The 26,841-nt window shown below is 39.0% G+C and overlaps 2 protein-coding genes across 15 annotated transcripts in view; both read left to right on the forward strand.

The window, feature by feature from the left end:
• Window positions 1–7,399, forward strand: part of tmcc1a (transmembrane and coiled-coil domain family 1a) — a 109,581-nt gene extending 102,182 nt beyond the window's left edge. For all 14 annotated transcript variants that reach the window (XM_088636504.1, XM_088636511.1, XM_088636505.1 and 11 more), the window contains one exon: window positions 1,248–7,399. In XM_088636504.1, the coding sequence (XP_088492630.1) occupies window positions 1,248–1,595 (348 nt within the window). In that variant the 3' untranslated portion in view covers window positions 1,596–7,399. The remainder of the gene's footprint in view (window positions 1–1,247) is intronic.
• Window positions 7,400–19,236: 11,837 nt separating this feature from the next.
• The window catches only part of plxnd1 (plexin D1), a 59,490-nt gene continuing 51,885 nt past the window's right edge, over window positions 19,237–26,841 (forward strand). Inside the window, exons 1-2 of the mRNA XM_088636491.1 lie at window positions 19,237–20,619; window positions 26,619–26,795. Of these exons, the coding sequence (XP_088492617.1) occupies window positions 19,390–20,619; window positions 26,619–26,795 (1,407 nt within the window). The 5' untranslated portion in view covers window positions 19,237–19,389. The remainder of the gene's footprint in view (window positions 20,620–26,618; window positions 26,796–26,841) is intronic.

Genomic DNA, 26,841 nt, shown 5'->3' on the forward strand with positions numbered 1-26,841 from the left:
AGCACTGATATAAGTGCATGTTCAGGCTTCTGCAGCTGCCTGAGACAGCTGGCATATTGTCGCTGCAGAAGGGTTTTGCAAATATACTTCAGCAAAACCAGGTCTTCTTGCACATTAGGTGCCTTGCCCTGTTCAGATCAATAAATCGTTCATGTTTCATTACCCTAGGATTGTTAAAAAATACATGGCTGGATGTCTTATGCTTTTGAAAAGGAATAATAGCATATTTAAAGCCATAATGTTTTCACGTCAACAGAGTGGATGAGAAGACTCATGGGGGCATGATTCTCTGGCTACCTACCCCAGGACAGTAATGTCCTCCCCAACATGAAGCAAGCCTCATGTTTTTCACATGATGTGCTGCATGTTTCAAGCCTCATTCTTAAAATATTTGTGCATCCTGCCAGACGGCATCAGAAAATGTGACATGGCTCCTCATTGAGAGTGTAGGCCTTCAATATTTAAGCCTTTATATAAATAGTGTGATCTCTTCCTTCTGTTGCTCCATTCACCCACAAATGAAACCCTGGCATAATGGATGAGCTTTAGCAGTCCAGAGGCTGAAACTGATTTTCCACTGAAACTGTTTTGCAGGAAATGAGGGCAAGCAAGCTTTTCCTATGCTGTACTATTCTAGCAGTCATTTCTGCTTTGGAAATGGACTTAAGAAGAAAGCTAGTCCCGACTCTGTCTGATAGCAGAATCCATTCTCTCGCAGGACATTGTTTGACAAAGGAAGAAAAACAAAAACAGATCAGTGCTGCACGCTGGGTAGCATGGGGCATAATAACAAACCGATTTCCTGCTTACAGTCTGTGTGGGTCCTAATGCCCCAATTAAGTGATGGGGAACTATACTGTAAAAAGGTGCCATCCATCGGATGAAAAGTAAAACCAAGGTCCTGACTCTGTGATCATTAAAAATCCCATGGTGTTTCTTGAAAAGAGTAGGGGTGTCAATCACCCAGGTCTCCTGGCCAAGTTTCCCCCTGCCCTTTACCAATCATGGTCTCCTAATCTCCATCTGTGAATCGGCTTCATTAATCTTTCTTCTCCCAACTGATACCTGGTGTGTGGTGAGTGTACTGGCGCATCATCCAGGGGGGGCTGCACACTGGTGGTGGTGGAGGAGAGTTCCCATTACCTGTAAAGCTCTTTGAGTGGAATATCCAGAAAAGCTATATAAGTGTAAGGAATGAATTTTGTTATTAATTAGTAACGCGTGCTGTATCTCTCCCCTACCCACAGGAGGCGCTGGAGGCCTGCCAGACCCGGATCTCCAAGATGGAGCTGCAGCAGCAGCAACAGCAGGTGGTGCAGCTAGAGGGGCTGGAGAACGCCACCGCGCGGACCCTGCTGGGCAAGCTGATCAACGTGCTGCTGGCCGTCATGGCCGTGCTGCTGGTCTTCGTCTCCACCGTGGCCAACTGCGTGCTGCCCCTCATGAAGACGCGCAACCGGACGTTTAGCACTTTCTTCCTAATGGTTTTCCTTGCCTTCCTGTGGAAAAACTGGGACGCCATAGCAGGATACCTAGATCGTTTCCTCCAGCCCCCTGACATGACTGCCGGAAGTAATGTGGGGCAAAAGACATAATGGAGAAATGAAAAAGATAACACCTCCGGGAAAGAAAACGACATTTAGCACAAAAAAGGAGGTGGAAAACTAAAGGATGGCAAAATCCATTTTTTTTTTCAAGGAACAGAGTGAATTTGTTTACATTTTGGATTTTTTTTTTCCCTTGCAAGAAGCATTGCAATACTGTTGTTTTGTTTTTTTGTTATTTTTAGAATTTAATCAAGTTCTATCGTTTTTGTTTTTTACTATAATAATTCTTATTTTTGTTAAATTACATGTAGCATTAAGATCCTTTTTACACAAACCTGAAAGGATTGCACAAGGAAGAAGCAGCCTGTCTGGAATCAGGGGGGTTCTGTTCGGATGTGCAGCTCGGGTCCCGAGCTCTTTCAGACGATTGCTTTAAAAGAACCATTTCCGAGAAATGAAGTGTGCGGCCCCGGGAGTCCATGGGATCAGCCCATTACTGTGAAACGTGAGCACATTCCACGGATGAAAAGGCGATGGATTCAGGGTTTTTGCTGCGAATGAAATAGGAGGTGGGGACAGAGGGGAGTGGCAACTTGCGCCCCTGTGGCAACCTCGACGCGTCTGCCAAAGTTTTAAAAATGGATTAAAACTTGGCCTAACACCAACCACATTGTACCATAACCGAGATGCTCTCATTTTTTTTTTTTACAAAAGTATTGTGAAGTACCGATGTTTTTCACCAAGAAACCCCATTTATTTCCATTTGTTCCCCATGCAAAAAAAGAAAGAAATTAACATACTTGAAGAGTGTAATGCTCAAAGACTCTCAGTGCTTCCGTACTGTTTCTATTAGCGATAAAAGTAATTTTTATTTTTTTTTATTTTTGAAATAAAGAAGCTGTTTTAAATTAAGCAATGAGTGAATAATTTATAGCGTGAACCATCTCAGTAGGGGGGTGGGGGGGGGGAGGAGAACTTCCAAATCCTGTTTACTGCGTCGCCATCAGAAAGTGGCCTTGCATACACATTCTTTCTGATACCTTGACCTTGGGAAATGGCAGGAAGAAGTGTAAACCGTTACCGACGTGGGACAGAACTTACTGGCCAAAGTCAGCTAGTGTTCGAATCAACCTTGGCTGTGAATAATTGTCTTCTGTGTCGTAACACGAGTGTTTCTGCTTTATTGTCATAGCTTTTAGACTATGAAAAAATTGTTACACTGGTTACATGTACAGGAACTTATTTTCTGCAATCAGAAGAACCAGATATCCTACAAACAACTAAGTAAGGGATCTTTGCTGACCCAGATCAGAGCTGTATGTGTATTTAGTTTGAAAGAAATTGAAATTCCACATTGGGGAAGATTCTTTAATTCATTATTCCTGCTCCTGAAGTACTATTTACAGTAATGGGCGGGGAGTTACTGTAGTTTGCACTGGTTTAACTTGTTTCTTCCATGAAAGGAGTATAAAACAAAAGCTCATTCATCCTGATTTGGCTTCTACTCTGATTGCCAGTGGCAGCAGTGGAAGTCAAGCTTAGTGTGTGATGTAGGTCACATTCACTGAAATTTTAAAATGAAGGAGGATAATATATTCAATTCATAAGTCATTCAGACTGTACAAAGTAATCAATGCTGTTGCTAAAACATGTTTGTCTGCTTCAAGTCTAGGCCATAGACTTGAAACATTGAAACATAAAGCTATATGGTTCACAGTTTTGTGCCAGCATTATGCAGGCATTTCAAGTTTTGTTCCATACTTATTACTGTCAAATTTATTAAAATTAGACCTCAATCCCGGAGCAGCTTTGCATTTCACCTGTGAACTAAGATATTGAAATAAGACAAGTCTGGTAAATAGGTTAATATACACATTTTATGATAAACCAATTACTGTAAAGAATGTGTTTTGCATCAAGATGTCCTTCCTGATATTTATAATGATGTGCTAACTACCATATAAATGTCTTTTTTTGGCGTAATCTGAAATTGGTACACCCGAATTGAAGAGGTGGAGGTTTATTTATGTAAATTACCACATTTTAAAAAAATGATCGTCACATCAGTTTACAGATTTTTGCTTTATTAATCTGAAAACTCACAATGACTTTGGCAAAGGCAAAATGTGGTAAAGGGTTCTGCCGATGAAATGGAGATGTGTGTCAGTCCAACAGACAGAGAACTACCTGATGACTTAAAGCAGTGTTGATTTGAAGAGTGAACTAATATTCACACAGATGAGTTAGCAATCTGAAGACAATACAGTGACATTTTTTCCAGAGGGAACTTCTTGTGCGTCAAAGAGTTATAAACCACAGCCCCACTTGTGCTTTTAGCTTAGAATTTTTTTCTGTCTTCCTGATGCTTTGATTTGCCCTCACATTTCTGCATGCTGTAGGGTGATGTGACATGGGAGAGGAGTATGGTCCTGCAAGATGTTGGGATGCCACCAACAGTACAAATTTAATGGCAAGACTCCCTCCTACACCCTGCATCTGATTTCTTCAGTTCCTCCTTCTCTTTCTGAAAGTCTCATGGCCTATCAAGGAGAACTAAATGGCATAAGATCACTGGAGCACAATGCCATACACATGGAGCTCTTGAATAGAAAATAGCTGATTGCTTGTCCTGCTTTTGCATTGTTGTATGCATAGAGTTTGGGATGTCAAGGTATCTGGGAAACTGATAATCAAGAATTCCATATTCTACTGGATATCTCCACCCATTTGCTGTAACTACGATTGCTTGGAGGACCTCGACAGACCATAACAGGGCAAGCACATGGCAGGACTACCGTCCTTGCCAGGCCACAGATTCGCACACATATGCTTGCAAGGGGGGAGCAATTTTATAGACGACAATTTAAAGACAACCTAGATGGCATGTCTTTGGACTATGGGAGAATACTTGAACATGAGGAGATCATACAGCCTCCTTACAGACTGGGCCAGATTTGAACCAAGCACCCTGGAGATACTGAGTGACTGCACTACCCACTGTATTTTTCCTTAATATAACACCCTTTGTGCCAAAAACCTCTTAAAAACCAGCACGTATGAGCTTTTTGTATAAACTATTTGTGGGTGGAAAGATATACAAAAGAATCGGAATTGGAGTACTGAGCAAAATATGGTAGATTTGTTTTTATTATTTATCTCTCTGAGATAGCACACTGTTGGCATTGTTCACGTATTAAGCAATTAAAAGCCTTCACTTGAATACTCAGTTGTGGCTTTCCATTTTATTATAGTTTCACGATCAATCCCAAGTTTTATAAGTAATCAGCAATAATGTCATGAATGTTTAATGGGTGGGTGTGTCTTGTGCTCCTTGCCTGTCTGGCTTTTATGCTGGCCATTCAGCTGGTTGAAAAGAGAGCCACAGTTTCTGTGTAATGTGAGCTACTGAGCTCTCCAGCTGCGGTGCGCGTCAGATTGGAGATGGTTAATAATTGTATTAACCTTGTCCTGTAGGTGGGCTTCTGGTTTGAGAGGGGCCATCTTTCAGATCTTCAGCTGTGAGGCTTTAGATCGCAGGGAATTGAAAGTCCCGTACAGTCATGCTATGCAAAATCTCTTTCCGATTTCTTCAAAGGTGCACTAACTGGAAGTCATGCACAACTTATCTGATACGAATTGGAAGTGTGTTCAACAAGGTCTCACTGTTCAGACTGAATGACAAATCTTTCTTTTTTTCTTTTCGTGTTGCATGTTGCAAAGGTCCTTTCTGATGGCTGGTGTAAACAGGCAGTCTATAGATGGCAGTGACTGGTGTGGAAGGCTATTGATGGTTCTAGGGGAAAAGGTCCAGTCAAAAGAACTCCAGTGCCTTTTGTTATGCCTCTCTTTTATAATTGTTTGAATAAAGTTGAAGCATTCCCAACTTAACTGTTGAGACAGTATCTTTTTTAACAAAAATAATTTATTATTGGTAAAACATAAAATGTTAGTTTACCCTTACAATGGCATACATGTGCTGTAGTTACTGGTGTTTATTTTTTCTTTCTGAATTCATGGGTATGAACAGCATTTTCTAAAAGGCAGTTTCAGCAATAACCAGGTAGAATTAACAGTCTGTATATGGCTCAAAACAACTGACCTATTTAATGACTGACCTATGTCATGCTTTTTAAATGCCATTAAATGATTTTGTATGTGCAGAATTTAAAGACAGAAAGCTAAGCTGATTTTTGTAAAAACCTTACAGTCTTAAAGACACAAACAATACTATCTGCAGCATATTGACCAAACCAAAAACAAAATTAAAACTAAAAAACAATGAATCAAGGACAAAATGTCACAATTGTTTATGATTCTGTGCATATTCTTAAAATTATTGTTTAACTGTTAATTAATTGCTTTAAAACAATTAATTAATTGTTTAACTTTGCTACTTTTTCCTGAAATGTTACTAATGTCTGTAACTAAGATTTTTGTTCCCGGGTTCTTTTGAGGAAAGAAAAGGCATTTTCTAAGCATGCTGATGATTTCCGTTAACCTGCTGGAACTACAATTTTGTTTAAAAAAAGGTATTGATCTCAGATCTCCCTTGAACTGAGATCAATCCGTAAAGTCTAGTTAAGACCTGCTGATTTTGTGTATAAAAAGGTACTCTTACAAAGCCCTGCTGTTGAATTCTGAGTATTTTCACAAAAAGAAATCAGTAAATTATTTTCAATAACCCCGTGACTAGTCTTTAATTAAATATTGTCCTGTCTGAATTTCCATATCCTAAGCACTGTTATTATTAACATAGCACATTTAATTGTTTAAATGATATTGAAATTTCCTTGGGAGTTAGTTCTGCACCATTACTGTGTTCTGACACATAACACAAGAAGGGTACTTGTGAGTTTGCACTCCAATTTAGAGAGATGTTTCAAAGGTTCACTCTGAATACAGTGCTTAACATGCTTGTTTCAGTTACCAAAAACAAAGCATGACTTTGCACAATAATGAGGATGATATTCTGTTTTGTAGTTTATTAAAACTTTCTTACAAGCTGTAAACATTTGATCGGGTTTTTTATTTGATAGAGTTCCCCTATTCGGAAAATCGATTTGATATTTAAGTCTGGTATTTAGAAACCCTGGAAAATGAATAACAATAAAAAAAACTCAACAGAGATTGAGCTACTGTAAATATGGTATACTTCCTGTCTTGAAAGAATGTTGTAAGAAGAAGCGAGCACTTATAAATCTCCTGTTTGAGATTTTTTTTGTTGTATTTTTCCTTCCATAAAGGGGTCCCTTCGTCGGTTAGTTCTGAAATGCAGTGGTATAAAGCCCTGCATACACAGCATTGCCGTGACTAAGAAATGATGGACAGCTAAATATGGGGTTTTGTTTTTCTTATGCAAAGTCTTATTAAACACTATTGAACATGGAAAAAAAAGATACTGTCTCAAAAACAGTTTTTTTTGTTTCGTTCCCGATCTCAAAGCTACAATGCGACGGCGTACAGAAAGAAAGTCGATGCTTGAAGAGTTTTACCGTGGCAAGAAGGCTAGCGGTTTAACAATGAGTATTTAATGAAGATTGACGAAAAAAACCCTCGTCCTGTATGTGTCTGTGTGTTGTGTGCAAGGTGGTACCTTTAGTAGGTGTCTGTTTTAACCGGAAACCGTGTTTTCACTTGTACTGTAAGTTGACTCACTAGCACGGGTTGGAAGTACGGTGAAAAAAGAGACACTTGTGAAAGTAACACTGTAGTTTTTAGAGTTTAAGCTGCTAATTGTAAAGGAAGATTTTTAAGAAAATTACATTTGTCTTGTTCTGATGGCTGCAGATGGTTCTGTGGCAATTTTACTGTACAGTAAAAACCGAAATAAAGACCTCAGCTATTAATTAAAACACGTTTTCTTTATCTTTGTCTGCATGGGTATGATACAGTGTGATGGATCTGTGTTTTTTTTTCTAAATAGTTAATAACACTATTACTCTAATTACTCTATCTTCCTAAGCAACCACCTGAGGGTAAATTTCCAAGGTACATCATGCAACTTTAGAAAAATGTTTGGTTTCTAAAGTTTTATGACATGTCATACTTGTACCCAAAAGAAAATCTTTAATCTTTTTTTACCATGGAGCTCTGTGTGGGTAATATTTGAAAGTGTTAGTCATGCTAATGAGCTATTCCACCGTAAAACCAATTCAGAGGAAGTTTCTTAAAGCTCATTGAGGAAACATGTTGGATGACATTTAGCAACCAGGTCAGTGCCACCCAGACTGATTAATTAATGTTTCAAAGGACTTTTCACCATGAGCGCAACAACATTTTTCATTCCCACACTAACATCAGTTTACTGAAATGTTCTGGAAGCCAGAAGGTTTTGTCATGTTTATTAAGTAAAACAGTTGATATAGAGGCATGGCTTCTGGATCCTTCTATTGAGCATGTGGTCTCGTCTGATGCACTGTGGTGTCACTTTGCCACAACCATTACCAGGAATAAGTGGTTTTCCAATGGATTTATGGATTCAATAGGTGAAATAACATATGTGACGGTAATTAAAGCAAATGTGGAGGAGTTGTGGATCTGTAGGTTTCAACAAGTGGGCTATGATTAGAGATCAGTTTGCTCCTAGGAATATTTGGTGCAATACAGGCTGAAATTGCATACGTTGCTTTTATTATTGGATCTGATACTTTCAGCCATAAATACATGCCAGATACAAAATCAAATCTTCAGCAGAAATGCATATTGAAATGCATCCTGAAAACTCCAGGAAACAAATTGCACAAATGATACAATGGGAATCTTGTAAATATTCAAAATGCTTTAAAGTTAGGTCTGTGGCTGTTTGTAGTTATTGTGTATAAGAATGTAAAAGTTGGATTAGTCCCTTGCTAATTTACAGTTTCAGGATAAAGAACAGAAAACAAGTGGGAAGGCACTGTAGATACCACCTTCAACATGTGGCTTTCAACTACTTCATAGTGCTCAATCACTTGAGGTGTCCGTGAAAGTTATTACCAGGACAAGCTGAAAGGCACTTGGGTTAAAATGGGTCCTTTAAGATAAAATATTCATTTTATTTTGTATATTCCTACTCATCTTCCACTTTGATTTCATTATAATTATAAAACCTTGGAAAAGGACAAAATATGCACTGCAGCTTTGTTTGGGTGTTAGGAAAGCACTATAGTGTTTTGTCTGAGCTAATAGGAGGAAACTCCCGTTTTGGGACTCACTTCTGAAACCTGTATCCAGGGCTGGACTGCTTTTGTTGCTGCCCTGTTAAGAAGTGATACTAGACTTCACACCTGTATAATAGCAAGATTTAAAGTATATACTGAGCCCTGTAAGAACAACTGTCCGTGAAATTGTTAAATAATGAGCTTCACAATGTACCTTGTATTCGATCATTCAAACTAGAACATTTTTTGGCACTGGTGTAGATCGGATTTATAAAGTGGCATAATCATAAATATCTCTCAAGCTACTTTTTTATTACCATTTACCTCCCAACCCTACTTCCCTGAGGAAACCGCCCAGCAGGTTTTTGCTGGGGTCATTCAATCAATAAGAACATAAGACCACAGGCAGGGGGGGCTACATTATGTCAATTGAGCCTTGGTTATACCATTTCAGTCCTCCTGCATCAGATCTAAAGCTGCTGATGACTTAATGAGATTTACAAAACATGTTGGACTGTCCCTCTGTAGGGCAGTAATGGGTGAGTCCCAGACTAGGATGGTAAAATACGTTAATCTTAGTTTGGCAGTAGTAATGGGTGCCTACATTGAGGGTTAGGTAGGTGGCACCATCTGGTGGTAAGAACTTGTTTCTGGAACGGACTCCCGAATTAAAGTCTTTGAGTTTGGCATTTTTACATTGTCTGCTAACAGCAGAAAAATCAAAGTGCTGTATTACACTGGTCTGTGACAAAAATAAAAGATTTCAGAGACAGCCGAATACTTAAACAGTAGCAACCTCTCCCAGAAAGCAAACATTGACAATGAGATGGAGTCCACACGGGCCTCCTTAAGACAACAACAAAAAACATCTTGACCGAACACGACCTAAGAAGAGATACGAAGATCCAGGTCTACAATGAAGTCAGCAACCCTAGGTTACAGATCACCCCCAGCTTTAGGAGTCTGGAGCAACACAGCCAGAGATGCCTGCAGGTGATGCCTCAAATGAAATGGGAAGACACACTGCCACCATGACCAAGAACCAGCCTTGACACATTGATCCTCTTGCACCAGCTATTGGACACATTATCCATTATTTCCATGCAATATGCAACATTGCACTGAACTGGATATTGTGTGAAGATGCCTCATTGACTCCCTCCTGAATTGACTCTTTCAGATACAGCCTCCTCTCAGCTTAGGTGGAGCTTACCTCCATCTAAGATCCTATGATGCTCAAATCAAATGCTAGAAAGACACTCTGAAAGCTTACTTCAAGAAAACAGATGTAGATGTCATGCCTTGAGGTGCTGACAATTAACTGCACCCATCAGGCACATGGGACATTATTTCAAGAAGAGGTAAAAGCACCTAAACTGTGGAGATCTTTGCCTTTATCGATAAGAAATTCTGAGTATGTACAATGTTTTAAGGCATGCTTTAATGCAGTCTTTTAACTAAAGCATGTTTCTATGTTTTTCCTTTTGTACATTCATGTGTTCTTATACAATGCTTGAGATGCAAGACGTGAAACAGTGTTCTATTACAAAAATTAATTTCACTTCGAGTTAACTAAAAGTGTCAAGCTGTTTTAGTAAAAAAAAGAGAAAGATCATAACTGGAATATAAGAGCCAGGAGACCTAAGACGGCTCCTTTAAAATTTTAATTTAGAATTAAAATGAATCCTATAGTGCAGCACAGTGATGCAGTGGTTAGCATTGCTGCCTTTCAGCTCTGTGGCTCTGGGTTCAATTCCTGGGGACCTGTCTGTGCGGACTTAGAACATTTTCCCCATGTTTGTGTGGGTTTCTTCCACAGTCTAAAGACAAACTGGTATGTTAATTGGCTTCTTGGAAAATTGGCCCTGGTGCCGGTGTTTGCGTGTCTGCGTTTCGAGCAGCAGAGGCTCCAAAACGCAGAGTTCACTGTGCTTTTAAAAAAAATACTAAATACAAAAATAAAAATGAGTACATTAACAGAGTTTTTTTGGCACAGAAATATGTGCAGTAACTATACTGTATACTGTATTTATACTACTGTAAATGTACTGTAACATCCTAAGACAATTCAGAATAGGATACATCCATATAAATATGTTTAAATCTAATATTTTCTGTCTTCTACAATACCAAAATACCTTTAGCTCTATTTGGTTCTACTTAATGGTTTGCAGTGTGGCCTGGGAAATAGGTAGACACAATCTAGCAGGAAAACAGATGTCTGGTCTGAACTATGAAAAACCTGTGCATTTCTTAAGCCATTTTGGTTTGTTTAATTACTTCACATCTGAATTATGACTTCCATGAAATGAAATATAAAATAATAATCTTACCACTTACAATTTAAATTTTGGCACAGCTCCATAGTGATCATCCTGTGAAGTGATTTTATGTTGCCAGATAAGTAATATACCAACAGGTGGCAGTACTGCCTTTTGAATTTTCTTTCTTAAAGACCTCAGGTGACCTTATTCCTAATTTGACACATTAAAATGCTCTTTGTGGAGTAAATCTAGACTGTGGTAAAGATTGTCTTAACAATCATAGAATGATTTTTAGCCCTGTGGCTGTCCATCACTTTTATGAAGGTTAACCTCTACTTTGTTTTTTGACAAGCCGTGTTCTAAACTATTTTAGTTTTAAAAATATCTGGATGTTGGTCACTTACAATTGCCCAAATGAACACCCTGTGTTCCAAATTTCCACATGGGGTAGATGGGCTAATTGGCTTCATTTCGTTTTGTAATCTCTCTGATGTTCTTAGTTTCTAGATATTCTCCAAATTTGGGATAGACTTCACTTAGAATTCAATTAGAATTGTTGTTGTTGTTTTTATTTTCCTCAAATTGGCTTTGTAAAAAACAGTTAAATGCATGTGTGGTTATCTAAAATATTTAAATATTCTGTTATAAGAGATGTTACAAATAAAAGAAATAAAACTGTAACAGAAGCTGGACTATATTTACCAGCCAGTGACTTTAATTTCACCAGTGAATGGAGAATCATATTGCCCCTGGCCATGTGCTGCAGAAAAGACTATGGGAACTGGTAATGATGTCATGTCTCCAGTGCCAATTTGGGTTTACAGTAAAAAATGCATCATGAATAAGAGGATCATTGATGCAGCACAGTCAAAGATTCCAAAACGCCTGGAGAAAATACCAGCCTACACAGCATACAACACTACCCATTCACATGTAGAATTATTTCATTAACAATTTCCTACCCCTTGGGATATCGAAACAGGAATACCACATTAACCTGCAGCTGGTATCTGAAGAGCACTATTATTCACAGGTGCACCAGAACCATTCTTAGTAACCAGCAGGACTGAAATCAGCACCTTCCAGTCCTACATATTTGATTTTAAAGATATAACTGTTACGGTTTTTGAAAAATCACCCCAATATATTGATTTAATATTTCAAAGTATGCTGCATCCTTTGTTAAAAAGTTAACAAACAAATTAGAATGATGGTACCACATTTACCCTAACACACTCCATTGTATTCTTATTTGTGCTTAACAGTTATTTTTTTATAATTTCCCAAGTTGTAAAAAATAAAGGAATAACCACGCATTAAATATACCATGAGGAGGGCTACAAATAAGAGGTGGCTATTTCGCTCATTAAGGCTTTTAGGTAGTTAGTATTTAATTTATCCAAGAATCTCATCCACCCACTTTTTGAAAGAGGCCTTCAAGAACATGGCTGTGTGGTTTGTTCCAGACTCCCACAACCCTTTGGGTAAGTGCCTTCTGTTTTCTGTTTTTTAAATGCACTTGTATGTAGTCTCCTCTTGTGACCACTGATTTGCAAGGGGTAATTTCTTTTTTTGGCCAGAATGCAAGTTGTGTAAGCTGCTGTATGCCTCTGATGCAGCCAACAGCTGTGGAGGGTGTACAGTAAATCTATCTCAGGGCTGCCCCGAGATACCTCAGCTTTATCTGAAAGGAAGCATATTGAGGACATTGAGTGCCCTCCTCTCAGGCCTCGCCAGTTAAGTACTGCTGCAGAGAAACTGACACTGTTTTCAGAAACAACAAGGGAAAGCACAAGACAAACACCCGCTTTATTGCCAAACTACCATCATGGGAGAGAGACAGGAAATTGCTCCTCACTATCACTTTGAAATAACAGCCACAATTTGTGCTCTGATTCAGACATAACACTGAATATCCTTGATAGAATGTTTATACCATTTCGGTTCTAAGTACCACTAATATTACAATTTCCTTGCTTCTATAAATTGCAGTATCTAGGGTGCATTTCAAAACAATTCTAAAATGATAACATTATTAAATGGAACAAAAGACAATCAGTCAGAATTATAATAATAATAATAATAATAATAATTGCTTACACTTATATAGCGCTTTTCTGGACACTCCACTCAAAGCGCTTTACAGGTAATGGGGACTCCCCTCCACCACCACCAATGTGCAGCATCCACCTGGATGATGCGACGGCAGCCATAGTGCGCCAGAACGCTCACCACACATCAGCTCTCAGTGGGGAGGAGAGCAGAGTAATGTAGCCAATTCATAGAGGGGGATTATTAGGAGGCCATGATTGGTAAGGGCCAATTGGAAATTTGGCCAGGACACCGGGGTTACACCCCTACTCTTTTCGAGAAGCGCCCTGGGATTTTTAATGACCACAGAGAGTCAGGACCTCGGTTTTACGTCTCATCCGAAGGACGGCGCCTGTTTACAGTATAGTGTCCCCGTCACTATACTGGGGCATTAGGACCCACATGGACCACAGGGTGAGCACCCCCTGCTGGCCCCACTAACACCTCTTCCAGCAGCAACCTTAGTTTTTTCCAGGAGGTCTCCCATCCAGGTACTGACCAGGCTCACACCTGCTTAGCTTCAGTGGGTTCAGAATTCCACAGATATACCCAAATGTTAACTTGTCTTGGAGGTTACGCTGTGACAACTTTTGATCTGTCAGTTTGTATTGTGATGTTTGCCTGTATTATGTTTGATCGTAGTGTTAATGTTTAGATGCTGTGAACTGCAAAAAGAACCTCAAAGAACATTTTGCTTTGTAAGGCTGTGAAACAACATACATCAAGGGGGAAAAAATCTCAGTGTTACATGCAGTAGGAAATGATGTTGAAATCTGATTTTAAGTTTGGTCTGTTTTCAGTTGTGACTGAAATTGGTTGTTAAAACAGAAGTCTTACTGCAACACACATGGCTGAGAGAGCTAGGAGGATCTTATTACTGCATTACCTTATCTCACAAGATCAAGATCCTGACAGCATATTCTTTTTGATAATGTCAGGAGCCAAAATTCTAACAGCACAATTTTGACATGAAAAGATCTGAAGTTCCACTGGCTTTTTTTACTACATTAAAACAGGAATCAATTTCATGTTATGATTAAGCATGTTTTTTTTTAAACCCATAGCAAGGAAACAAAAAGCATCGTTATTTATTGGTGAGAATTTTGCAGTATTTCCAAGGATCACTACTGCAGGGAAAATGCGACTAAAAATCTATGAAGATTTTTCTATGTGTGCTTGCATTGTTATTTCCCTCTTTGAGCCTTTATTCACTGCTTTGTGCTTAATTGGAAATCTCGGCAGGAAGTGTAAGCTCTGGTGGGTCACTACAAGACAACTTCTTGCCCGTGTTGTGGGAGAGAGGGCTTATGTTTTGGAAACAGGTTTCCTCTACTTTGTCCACTGTTCTAAACAAGGATATTGCATGCTCTCACCTAGCACTCTCGCCAAATGATAACTCCCATCCTGGTTTCTCTGAGCTACAGAAATGGAGAATTAGTTAGTACAACTAAAAATGTGTTGGCTCTGCATTAGGAACCTCTGAATTCTCCCCCCAGTATCACTGGAGCCTCACCTACTGTATTTTGGCCTTATTGATACAGATGCCTTATTTATACGGGGCCATGGTGCCAATGACATGACTATGGAGGCTTGGATTTGGAAACATTGCTGAGAACATGGTCAAATTATTATTTTTTTAATGGTACTTCAGTCATAGGTGTCTGAATTCACACTACGAGTATTTTGGCAGAACCTGGTGGGTGTAGGATACTGCGAGTTGTTTTGTTGTGGTTTTTTTTATTCTAAAACTTATAATAACCAGTTGATAAAAGAGTGGCACAATGGACAGCATTGTTGCCTCCCAGCACTGGGACTGGGGTGCTATCTGCGTGGAGTTTGTATGTTCTCCCCATGTTTGAGTGCATTTCCTCTGGGTGGTCGGATTTCCTCTCACAGGCCAAAATCATATTAGTAGGTTTATTGGCTTCTGCAAAATTGGCCTGGTGTGAGTGTGTCTGCAGGTACCCTGTGAGGAACTGGCATCCCCTCCAGGGTGTATCCCGCCTTGTGCCGGTTGCTTGCCAGGATGGGCTCCAGCTGCCCCATGATTCTGTGTTGGAAAATGGATGAATGTTTGACAAAAAAAAGGAAATGTCAACAGAGACATCAAAACTCAGAAGAGCATCATAGTTTTTCCTTATTTGATTATAGGTAAATATATGGATGATTTATTATCCCTGTTGCTCTTTATTGCTCTAGAAAGATGGGAAAGATGCAAGAGGTATTTTTAAAAAGCTGGAATCAGTAAAGAAATGTAAACAGTCAGGTAAAATCACCCAGTTAAGTGGGCAATTGCATTTTAAACTCAAACGGCATGGATGGAAGTAATTACAAAACATGAAACCACTGGTACAAGCATTGCAATTCTATGTAAAACTGCATGCATTGTTAATGAATAAACAATCCAGTTAGAAGTTTGGTGATGTATGGCCATTGGATTAGTCATTGACTAACATCTTCCACATGTCCTTATTTGTGATCAGTAGATATTTCTGCATTTACACAATGCCTAAAAATACAATTAATGAGACACACAGGGAACTTTTTATTTAACCTTTTATTGGTGTTAACTGCAGGAAATGGACAACTCAATTAACAGTTTTCCAGTTTCCATGCGGTTTTATGGGCGTCTTAAAATCTCCAGCTTCTTAAGCAAAAGGCAATGCTGCAACTTGTCCGACTAAGCAAATAATGTTCAATTAGGTCATAAAAAGCTTAAGCGGAAAGAAAACCAGAAACCGTCTGCTCCTCCAGGACTGGAGTTGTGCTACTCTGCATTAACTTCATTAGTTGTTCTTTCCTTATCTGTTAGCAAAACAAGCAGTAAATGTAATTTAGACGCTCAGCTGCACGAATCACAGGTTCCCATAGATCTGCAGTCAAAGTAGACCTACACTTTATCCCGTGTATGCTTACCATACTTTTTGGACTGCTTGCTTTTTACCAGTATTACATTTTGAAACAAAGGGTAAGTTTTCAAACATTATTGACAGCCTCTATAGTTCAGACACTTCCCTATGTGACATGAAATGGTCGTTTTCCAGTGCGTCACGTACTGTATGCGCGTAGAGCGCAGTTCTTAACTACGGTCGATCCTTAAGATATAAGCATAGAGGACTTTAGCGTTGCAGTACTCCGGGATGCAACGTCCGACCTGAGCCACCCCTGACCCACATAGCCTCCAACCTTTTACTCACTTCTGTTTCCTGGTCAAACTGTGAGCGCGGCCTCGGTTTTCTTGGAGCACTATTTCTGGCAATCAACCACCCCGTGTGTTATCGGGACACCTTCCTGCCCCCAGCTCTGTGCTTGATTAAGAGCGGTGGACTATGGGCCAAGATAAACAGACCCTGCTTGCCTGTCAGCGCAAAGACTGATGACCAGGGATGTGCCTTTATCTTCCCATTTCTTAACGTCGGAGAAAAATGGTATTTACTCCATATATTCCTTCCCAGTTCTCTGCACACTTCGTTGCGACAGGAAATTTCCTTGGTGTTCCGGGACACTGGGCCTAACGATTTTGATTGATAATCTGTAATTTAAAAAAAGGGGTTCCTGAGAATGAAGTCCTTTGCACTCGACCTAAATTTATTTGCATTCTTTAATATTTTTTTGTAATGTAAGTTATTGTTTCTATTACAAATGTATCTTCACAAACGTTAAAACAGCTTGTGTTGCTGTTTGCTTTTTTAATCTCCGTTTTTTAGTGCTGTAGATTCATTGTAGATGAGGGCCAATAGGCATCGGTCACTCACTTCTAAAAACTCAATTTACTAGAGATCTGAGACTTATTTGATCCCAGGTCTGTAAGTAATATGCAACTTTTTGTTAGTCTGAGAATATTATGCTTTTTTAAAATATCTTTCAAAATAGGATGGTCCAACTCCACACCTTAATTGATGGTGTGCCTGTACGTTTTCTAAATCCTTTTTAAAGCAGTAGCACCTGAAGAGCTGTTAAAAGCTGGTGTTGTGGTCCGATTATGTTAATAATAAGATGATTAAAGTCAATAACTTCTAATCTGAAATAAAACTGACCTTCTGGACCACATTGTTTTACATCATTCCATACTGTAGGGATAGTCACTGTGAACATAAAGAGGCATAATCGAACAAGATCTTATAAAATAGAGCTGCCTTAAACCAGTAATTTTAAACAATCACTATGGTAAATAATTACATTGGACTACTTTAGAAAATTAATGGATTCAAGTAAATTAAAACTGATCAACTGTGGTGCTTGAGTGTGGCACGGTGGTGTAGTGATCAGCATTGCTGCCTTGCAGGACTGGGGCCCATGGTCACTATCTGTGTGGAGTATGCATGTTCTCTCCATGTTCATGTGAGTTTCCATCCACAGTCCAAAGAAATGCTAGAAGGTTAATTTACTTCTGGGAAAATCATCTTGCTGTATCTGTGTGTGCCCTGCAGTGGACAAGGATCCTGTCCAGGTTTCATCCTGCCTTGTGTCCATTACTTGCCAGGATAGGTTCCAGCTTCTCTGGGACCCTATATTGGATAAAGTTCTTAGGAAATGGATGGATATGTAGCTTTAGAGATACAAGGAGCCGGTACTGTACAGTATGTTAAAATCTTTTAAATACGCAATCACTTAAATCGCCAGCTAAGGTGCTGAAGACGAAACTGTTAAATATATTTAGAACCTGATTCTGTAAGGGTGGATCAGCAAGGCTGTGGCTCTCCCGGACGAGGGATATCCATCCCTACTATGTTTGTCCAATTTGATTCAGAAGAAACCTTTTGTTTCTCAAATATAACCCACTTCCGTATTTAGGGATTATTAGAACACGTTCATTGTGGGAGGTCCATTTGCTTTGAATTAATTGACAGCATAATAACCCGAGTGTGCTCTGCCACGTTTTGGGTATCTGGCTGGCTTCTAATTTTAACCCACTTAACGGATAAGCACAATCATAAAAAGCTTTTAAATGAGCCTACCTTATCAAGACGATACAAATACTGGTGGCCAGTCGTTACAATGCAGACATCCTTCGCCTTAATAAGAGAAATCAGATAAGTCTGCTTTATCAGTTCTGAAACAAATTGGTGTGCTAACCTGAGGAAGGTTTCCGCTAATCTTGGACCACTTGTGTGAGGAGTCGGGAAGCACATCGGCTATTAGCATTAAACAGAATGATTGTGTTTTACATTTAAAGGGATGCTTGGCATACAGTATGTTAGCGAACTAGAAAAAAATGTGTCTGAGGACGTTTTGAATAGGATACACTTTCGTTGAGCTGTTTGTAGTACTGTATTGTGTTACCTTCACCAAAGTGAATAACCCAAGACAGCCTGCAGGTGTAAAATGAAGGGGGGGGGGGTTGGTTAAAAGTGAAATTAGCTCGAGTTGAATAATTAGGAAGGACACTGGTTCCATTAAATGCTAAGACCAGCTAAATATATTCGTCTCTTTAACCACACGAGGCTGAAGAATTCATAAAAACACATCATTCTGTATACACTGTTGCACAAAGGAATATATTTTAATAAAGATTTAATACATTTCAATTTACTATCCGTTGTACCAGTTTGTACAGTGAACGCCTGAAGCACAAGCATTTTGTTTCTAGGGAGGCGCCTCTGTGTTGATTTAGAATTGTGGTCTGGTGGTTTAGTCCTATTATAAAGCATTGCACAATATTTCTCACCTTATCGCTTTGCCAATGCTTGTCGACTATTTTATGTAGGCTATATCACAGTCCCTTATAGAGTGATTATACCCTGTTAGAAATATTTGTCAACTACTATTGCCCACAACAATCACCTAAAGCTTGTCCTTAAGATAGCATGGACACATGTTTTTAATTTTCTATCTCAAATGTCTCACTGTGAAGTTTAAACGTTACAAGTTATATAACATATACATAATTGTTCTAGTGTGCCTTGGTAGCCTTCCTTTAAACAAAACCTGTTGCGTCGCCAAAAATTACCCGATCACATTACGGCCAATTCAAAACTTTTCGTCTAATACGGTAGTTTGCATTATCTCCCCGAATTGCCCCCTTTTTTTTGTTTCGCACAAACGCAAAGAAAATAAGAAAAAGACATTCGAAAAAAGAAAAAGAGCCCTGCATCTAAAAATGTCCCCTGGGTACAGGAACCTGCGGTATCAGTAATCTGTGAAGTGTTGAAGGGAAAGATCATTCGCTGACAGTGGTTGCTGCTTTAAGAAAAAGGAAGCACGACTCTTAATCACGTCATTCTGTGTTTAGGCGTTTAAGCAGGAAACAGGTTTTCCTCTTGGATTGTTATAGTGAAGAACACATTATTTTCTCTTGCTCAATGCACCCCTCAGTGCATTACGCGCTGAAACCAGCAAGAAGGAAAAATGCCTCCTTCGGACAGAGTTGTTCTACTTCTTGGCGTCTTGATTCTGGTCTCCTGTTTGAGTATTCGCCAGCACTTTGGCTGTGCGCTGCAGCTCCAGCAGAAGTTCACGTCTCTCCAGCAGACCAACAATTTCGCAGTGGATGAACACTCCAGAAAGGTATATCTGGCGACAGTTAACAGGATTTATCAACTGAACGGGACTTTAAGCCTCGAAATTGAAGAGAAAACCGGGCCGGTGAACGACAGCTTGCTGTGCCATGCACCGCAGTTGCCCCAGACGATTTGCGAGCACCCCAAAGTGCAGACTGACAACTACAACAAACTCCTGCAGCTCGACCAGGAGCAGGGGGTTGTCGTCGTGTGTGGATCGGTGTACCAAGGGTTTTGTGAGCTGAGGAAACTGGGGAACATTTCTGAAATCGCTGTGAAATTTCCCCCGCAGGGTGAGAATAAGGTGACCGTTTTCCCAAGCATGTTGAATATCGCCGCCAACCACCCCAACGCGTCAACCGTGGGACTCATTCTCAGGGGCCCTGCCGGGAACACTCGGCTTTTGGTCGGGGCCACCTACACGGGGGTGGGAACCCCTTTCTTTCCGAAAAATTATACAAAAGAAGACTTGAGGTTCGAAAACACCCCCGAGATAGCCATCAGGTCTCTCAACTTAAACGACCTGTCCAAGCTTTTCACCTATGATATTAACCCCTCTGAAGACAACGTTTTTAAAATAAAACAAGAGGTCAAGACCAAAAACAAGCTGAGCTTTGTCCATGCCTTTATCGAGAAGAGTTATTCTTACATCGCAATTAACAATGATGCCAATCAGGGGCAGAAAGAAAATCATCCTAACAGTATATTGGCGAGAATTTGTCTGGACAGTGAAAGTAAACGAAAGTCGGCTACAGAAAGCAGAAAGCTAACCGAGTCCTACATCCAAATGGGATTACAGTGCGGCTCCAACGGTAACATTTACAATAGGATTGTGTCAGTGTACCCGGCACGGATCTACGTTTCCGACAAACAAAACCCCGAGGAGTTCTTATTCGGAGTTTTTGCAAAGTCCAATAAAAACACGGCTTTGTGTGTCTACCCGTTTTCTGAAATTGAAAAAGTTATCAGAGATGGCAGAAAAAAATGTTCTAGTTCACCTGGTTCTCCAGATGTGCAGGTGCTAGACAGTGTTATCCAGGGCTCGGGAGCGGAGTGCGTCGCTAAACAAAAAATTGTGGTGAGTAAAATATCTCAGAAAGCAAGCGGTTCAAACTGTGGTTTGCCAATTATTTTATTGTTGAAAAACGTAAAACTCAAAACCATTAGCACAACGCAAGTGCAATAAGCATTTGCGGTGCGCCGTTTAATGATCTGAAACAGAAAATCTGGCTATGTTTCTCGAAACCATACACTTGAGGCTTGATTTGTTGTGCTTGAGAGAATGTTGTTCATGAAGTATCGATACAGCACACAACACAGAGAACTGCAAGCTGTGATTACACAGTGCGATTGTAAAATGTTGCTACCAATGTAACTTGCTGGTTAAAGGAATGTTTTCATTGCATTTGCACGTGTTTAAATACATTGAGATACGCTTTCTTTGCTAACCGCCCACTACTATAATAACCTACTGTATACAGTATGTTTGTGGAGTACGCTGTGTGCAATGTGTGGGCCATTCGCTGTGATTTGTGCTAAGTACGTTAGTGTGAAATTCACTCTGCTCTTTGTTGCCAGACGTTACATTTTACGAAGGATGAATCATAACTAAGTTGTGCGGAGAAGACATTCTCCCAGATCACGCGGTTGTCTTTGGTTATGCTATTGCGAGGAAGAGCTGCCAAAAGTATTTGGAGGTTGTGGGAACTGGAGCGGGGTCTGTGAAATTTTGTGGACTGATAGTCTGCGTGTTTTTGAAAGGGCGGAGTTCAAAACTGGTTCCCCCGCTAAGAATTATTTTTTTCCTCTTAAAAGGTCGGAAGTTGTATTTAATTTAATCTGATTAATATTCATTTAAGTAGAACTATGTGTTTTTTTTTTTGGGTGCATTACCGAAACTGACCGCAATCAAGAGTCAGCCTGAAACAAAACATTTGCTGAAGTGTTCTGACAGTAAGCGTTCAACGATTGAGGATGTGTATGTACATCTTTGTACATCTTTGTGGGATGTGGGATGCCTCCCCACAAAGAAGATGCGTGTTTTTGATGACTTTTCGAAAATTCTTTTTTTTATTTTGTGAATTTTGGTTGGGAACGTTTTACGTGGATTAAAAAAAGCTTTCCGATGATGGCTTCACAAATATTGCGAGATTCCCACACTATCAAGACAGCACGTTTAGACATGACAGTTCACATAACATTAAGTGGAAACTACTCGATTGTATCCGAAACCTCTTTCGCCCACAGGCCCATGCATACACCATATAATGCCATTGTTCACAAGGCACAAATTAGTTTCTCGAGTCACTTTTTTGCCAACACTCTCTTAAAACCCAAGAAGGTCAGAATCCGCCACCGCAAGCATCTGGAGTGTTGTGTGATGGAGAGAACGTTGCTGACAGTGACAGACAATTTAGGAAGCATTTCTGTCGTGCTTAAGACCAGCAGCGTTTCACCGGCTAGTGCTTTTTTTAACTTATTTGTTTCAGAAGTTGTAAATATATTAACATATGTATAACAGATTTTTTTTTAAAATGACAAGTCGTATTACTAAACGAAATAGCACAATCATGTCTCAGCTGGATCTGAATAATGTGTCAACTATAGAGAAATGTCTGCAGTTCCACCAGTGATTCATAATGAATTGAAAGAAGCAGCGGTCTGTTAACCCTTTTTCTTGTTGTGAACAGCTACATTGCCTAAAATATTATTAAAATAGCTTGCTCATTTCTTTTTATAACTGTAGTTAAGTAGTTTTTCTTTATAATGAGCACAAACCTTTGGTTATCAAAATATATATTTTATGTACAAAATAATAGTTTATGTTTAAGTGCTGTGAAGATATTCACGAAACCTGAAAGTTACACAAACTGTAGTTGACTGTTTTACTGATAGTGTATCGGCGTTGTACCAAAACATGTTTTCACATTTCTGTATTTTCCTCACTTTTTGTATTTTGACGGAACCAACCACAGTTAATAACCAGACAACATGCTGGTTAATATAGTGTAAAATAATGTTGTAGGTGTTTTTTGCATCAATCATTTTACACCTGTTTTGTAATAAGAAAGGCGAACAAAAATTCGAACGTATCACAATACTGATATATGACTCAGCATTTGAACAGTGGAAAGATGAAACACCTGTTTTCTTAATTTAATCAAATTAGGAGTTTCAGTAAATAATATGAAGAGGCACTATCAATGCTATATGAAGAAGACCATGTTTTACAGAAGTATTACAACAGCTTTGCTAAATATTGCATTATCTGCGTGAATCTAAACTATACTAGTTTGACTACCTCTCTTTTCCTAGAAGTCATGGTATTCTGCAGAACTATACAATTATACAGTAACCATATAATTAAATAATATGAGTTGTTGTGCAACATGACGCTCTCCACTGATTAAATAGGAGCAGTGCTGGTGAAAATGAGAGAATTCGTGTGGGAGCAGATTTTTAATTCACGCCAATACAAAATCGCTGTTTTTCTCATTTTCAATTTACTTTCCACGAAAAGTATCTAACCGAAGTTCCGTTTTGAATATACACTCTTGGTTATTATTTACGTTTTGTTTCCACGTGAATTAAAAAAGAAAGGAGGAATTGCCTCGCTTGTTAAATGCATGATATAATTGGTTTCAGCTGAAAAAGCAAGCCGTCCGGTAGCCGAGAGCCAGCCGAAAGCATAAGGCTGAATTATTATGTCTATGTGATGTGAACAGATTATTTTTCATCAAGTGAATATTAATAACCTTTGATGCAGTTTCACTGACACGACGTCTTCGGTCCAGAATACAGAAATGTAAACCTACATTTCCTGAAGGCAGTAAATCTAATCCCACCTTGATTAAAAGCGGAGTCAAATTGTTCTTAAAACGTCCCTTCATTCAGCTCTGATAGTGTGCAGGAACAGACTGGGCTGGAGGTCCCTTTTTAGTTATCAAAAAAAGGAAATTGTTTAAGAACCCTGCTTTGCTTCATTCGCTGTTTACTTATTCATTTATTTTTGTGCTTCGATAAATTGATATTGGTGCGATGAAAAAATGTGTGTATGGTATGAATGAGTCACTGTTCACCCAGAAAAGCAGATAGTTGATCATACCTTTGAATGAGGATTTTTCAATAAGTCTATCTTATTTTTGTATAGCACCTTTCAAAACCGGACAACTTAAGACACTTTGTATAAATTAGACAATACTGTAGATACAGTAGTCTTCATAATATACGATAAACTAGGTATAATTTAGAAAAGGATTAAGAATCTAAGGCCATGGAAAACACATTTAAGATGAGATTTTACATTTTAAAACTTAATTCTAACCCAGGATCTTTCTGTATTTGTCAGTGCTCTTTAGCTAGACCGTACCTATTCATATTATTATCTTTTCAATACCCTGGAGAATAACACAAGAAACATAATATAAAGACTAAAAGAAGTCTGCCTAGGAGTGATAAATGTCTTAGTGACAATATTTCAACACAAATGTGAAATATTCTCACTCCCCTGCCATTCACTTTGGGTTTGATACTACTTAACTATGCAAACAGGTCTTAAAATTTAATTTGTTAACATGTGTTGCTCTCGCTTGGCCTCCTAATTCTTGGTGAGTGAGAGGGAGGCAGCAAGTCAAGTTCTATCTATAGTACATATTTTCAAGACTTTTGGTTTGTAATGTCATCTGAAAACAAGAGAAACGTAGATGTACAGTATTACAATAATGAAGAACAGTTATCCTTACAGATTGCAAGCATTTGTTTGTGAGGTGAAATGTGATATACGGTACTGTAGGTGTGGGTATGTGAGGGAGAGGGCATTGAAAAATATTAAACTAAAATAAAAATCTTAAAATAGGTTTTATTCTTGCTTTTTTAACTTCATATTCCTTTGAATGGCAGATTTGCCCAGAAGTTCTGATTTTCTTTAAAACATGTATCATATGGTGTTTCTGTTCATAGGAATACTTTGAAGAATAGGGGATTACTTCTTTCTTGGGAAGTGAGACTGAGTGGCTGCAATAAATATCTACAGTTAAGACAGCTCAAACTGCCTGTAACGGTGATGTTGTCACAGTAGGCTTTTCAAGAGTAATTTTCATGTTTAGTGATTGCTGTAGATCTGTGAGATGCTTAGTATTTGCATGAAGGGATATGTATATAGAAAAAAATGCCACAACATTTTTGGCAAAGAAAGGTCTTTTGATTCTTTTGTGGAAAACTAGTGTGGTAGACTACAGGATTCTGACTTACAATCTTTTTTTCTTAACAAAAAAGTAACATAGTGAATTTGTCACAGCAATGGGACACAGCATTGAAACAAAGCCAAAGAAGCACAGTATAAAAACAAAGTGTAGTATAAAAACATGGCAGGAAAACAAAGTAAAACCTATGGGGTATATTTAAACTCACTTCACCCTCAGCACACTAATACAGAAATGCCATGAATCTCTTTAGTTGGCTGACTTTATTATAGCATTTAGTGGATCTCTTCGTTAATTCATATAATGCACAAAAAAATGTCCTAAAATGTTCTGACAGAGAAAAAAAACAAGATAGTGCTGCTGAAAAGCTTAATATATTATACTGTACATATTTAACTTGTTCAAATAAACAACAATCGTGAGGGACAAAAACAAAAACCAACAGAAAGATCCGAAATGCTGCATTTGATTTGAAATATTTTTATCCCTGTTTTGACTAAGCGCATGTGTTACTTGGTAATGTAGCTTTCAGTTTTGGAATGATGACAGAGAACATCTTACTTTATGAGAAAGAAAATAATGATTAAGTCAAGATGTAGAGAGTGTGAGAGAGAAGCTTCTGTCTTTCCTATTAAGTTTATTGAGTGTCTGTGCATTCACAGATATACATACACAGCTCTGTATCCATGCTCTCTACTGTATATACTATTTTAATTATAATTTCATATAATATAACTATGGAGGTGGTGTAGTGGATAAGCCTTTGGACTGTGAAGAAATGGGAAATAAGGTAATGATTAAGTCAGGTTGTGGATTCAAGTCCATACTACAGACACTGCTGCTGTACTTTGAGAGAGGTTCTTTTCCCTTGTAGCTCCAGTCCATCCAGCTGTTTAAGTTCTGGACTGGTGTGGGAGTCGTTTGCTCTCTAGTCTGTTTAATGCTACAGGAACCAGAATGATCTCTGGCCCAATAAGCCATGGTGACTCTAGTATGGACTTTACCTTAACTATAACTGCACGTGTTCCTTGTATTTACACTTTGTGATTTTCCTATATTACAAGGTACCTTGGATAACAACAACAACAACAACAACAACAACAATAATAATATAAAGATAGCTGACTTAAATTAAGTAAATGTGTCGGAAAACACTGTACACTGTGGATCAATGAAATATAAAACAATCACAAGGGTGAACATGACTGGTTCAGTCCCATGTATGGTGGTAGTGGTTACTAAGCAACCTCATGCAGGTATGCACTGTGTCCTTCCACACAGGCAGGTCTTCATCAATGATTCCAATTTATCGATCGCCATCTATTTCCTCTCTGGTGCAGTGTCATTGTCCATGGAAGCATCTTCCCCGTTATTGATCTTGTATGGTCACTACAACAAAGCATTTGATGAAAAAGACATGAATAGATATGCTCCCCTCAAGCAGAGGGTAAGACTATGCGGAAAAGTAGAAAAAATACATTTTGACATTAAGCTTTTCTGGTTTGAGGAACATAAGAGATGAAGCAGAAGTGAGAAGTGAGAAAGAATGTCCAAAAGAAGGAATATTAGTGACGATACATTTAGAAAGCAGTATATTTCTATATATAAATATAGAAATAAGCCAAATCACGTAGTTATCGTTAGTTATTTCGTTCCCAGTCCCACCTAGGATACTGTCCACAAATCCAGACAAGTCTGAACTGAGCGTCAGTTATGGTGCAAATGATATACTTTGATCTCCTTTATTTCTTGTTACAGCAAAGATTTTAGATTGAGATGAGCAGAGTGAGATTTCACAGTTGAGTGTTCAGCAGAATGCGGTTCTTTTGTACTGTATTTGCTGTAAAAAAAACTGTTTCCTCTATCTTCTCTTCAGCTGCAGATGGAACAACTGGACTGTGGGGCAGCTCATCTCCAGCACCCCCTGGCTCTCCGCAGGCCCCTACAGGCCACCCCTATATTCGAATCAGTGGGCCTGACCTCAGTGGCTGTGGACAGTGTTCACACCCATTCTGTGGTTTTCCTTGGGACCGCCAGTGGCAGGCTTTGGAAGGTATGGTCAGCAGAGGTGGAAGAAAATCTGGCCTTTTTGTTTTGTC

This window comes from Lepisosteus platostomus, chromosome 6 (genome assembly GCF_059453375.1).
Source record: "Lepisosteus platostomus isolate fLepPlt1 chromosome 6, fLepPlt1.hap1, whole genome shotgun sequence".
NCBI lineage: Eukaryota > Metazoa > Chordata > Actinopteri > Semionotiformes > Lepisosteidae > Lepisosteus > Lepisosteus platostomus.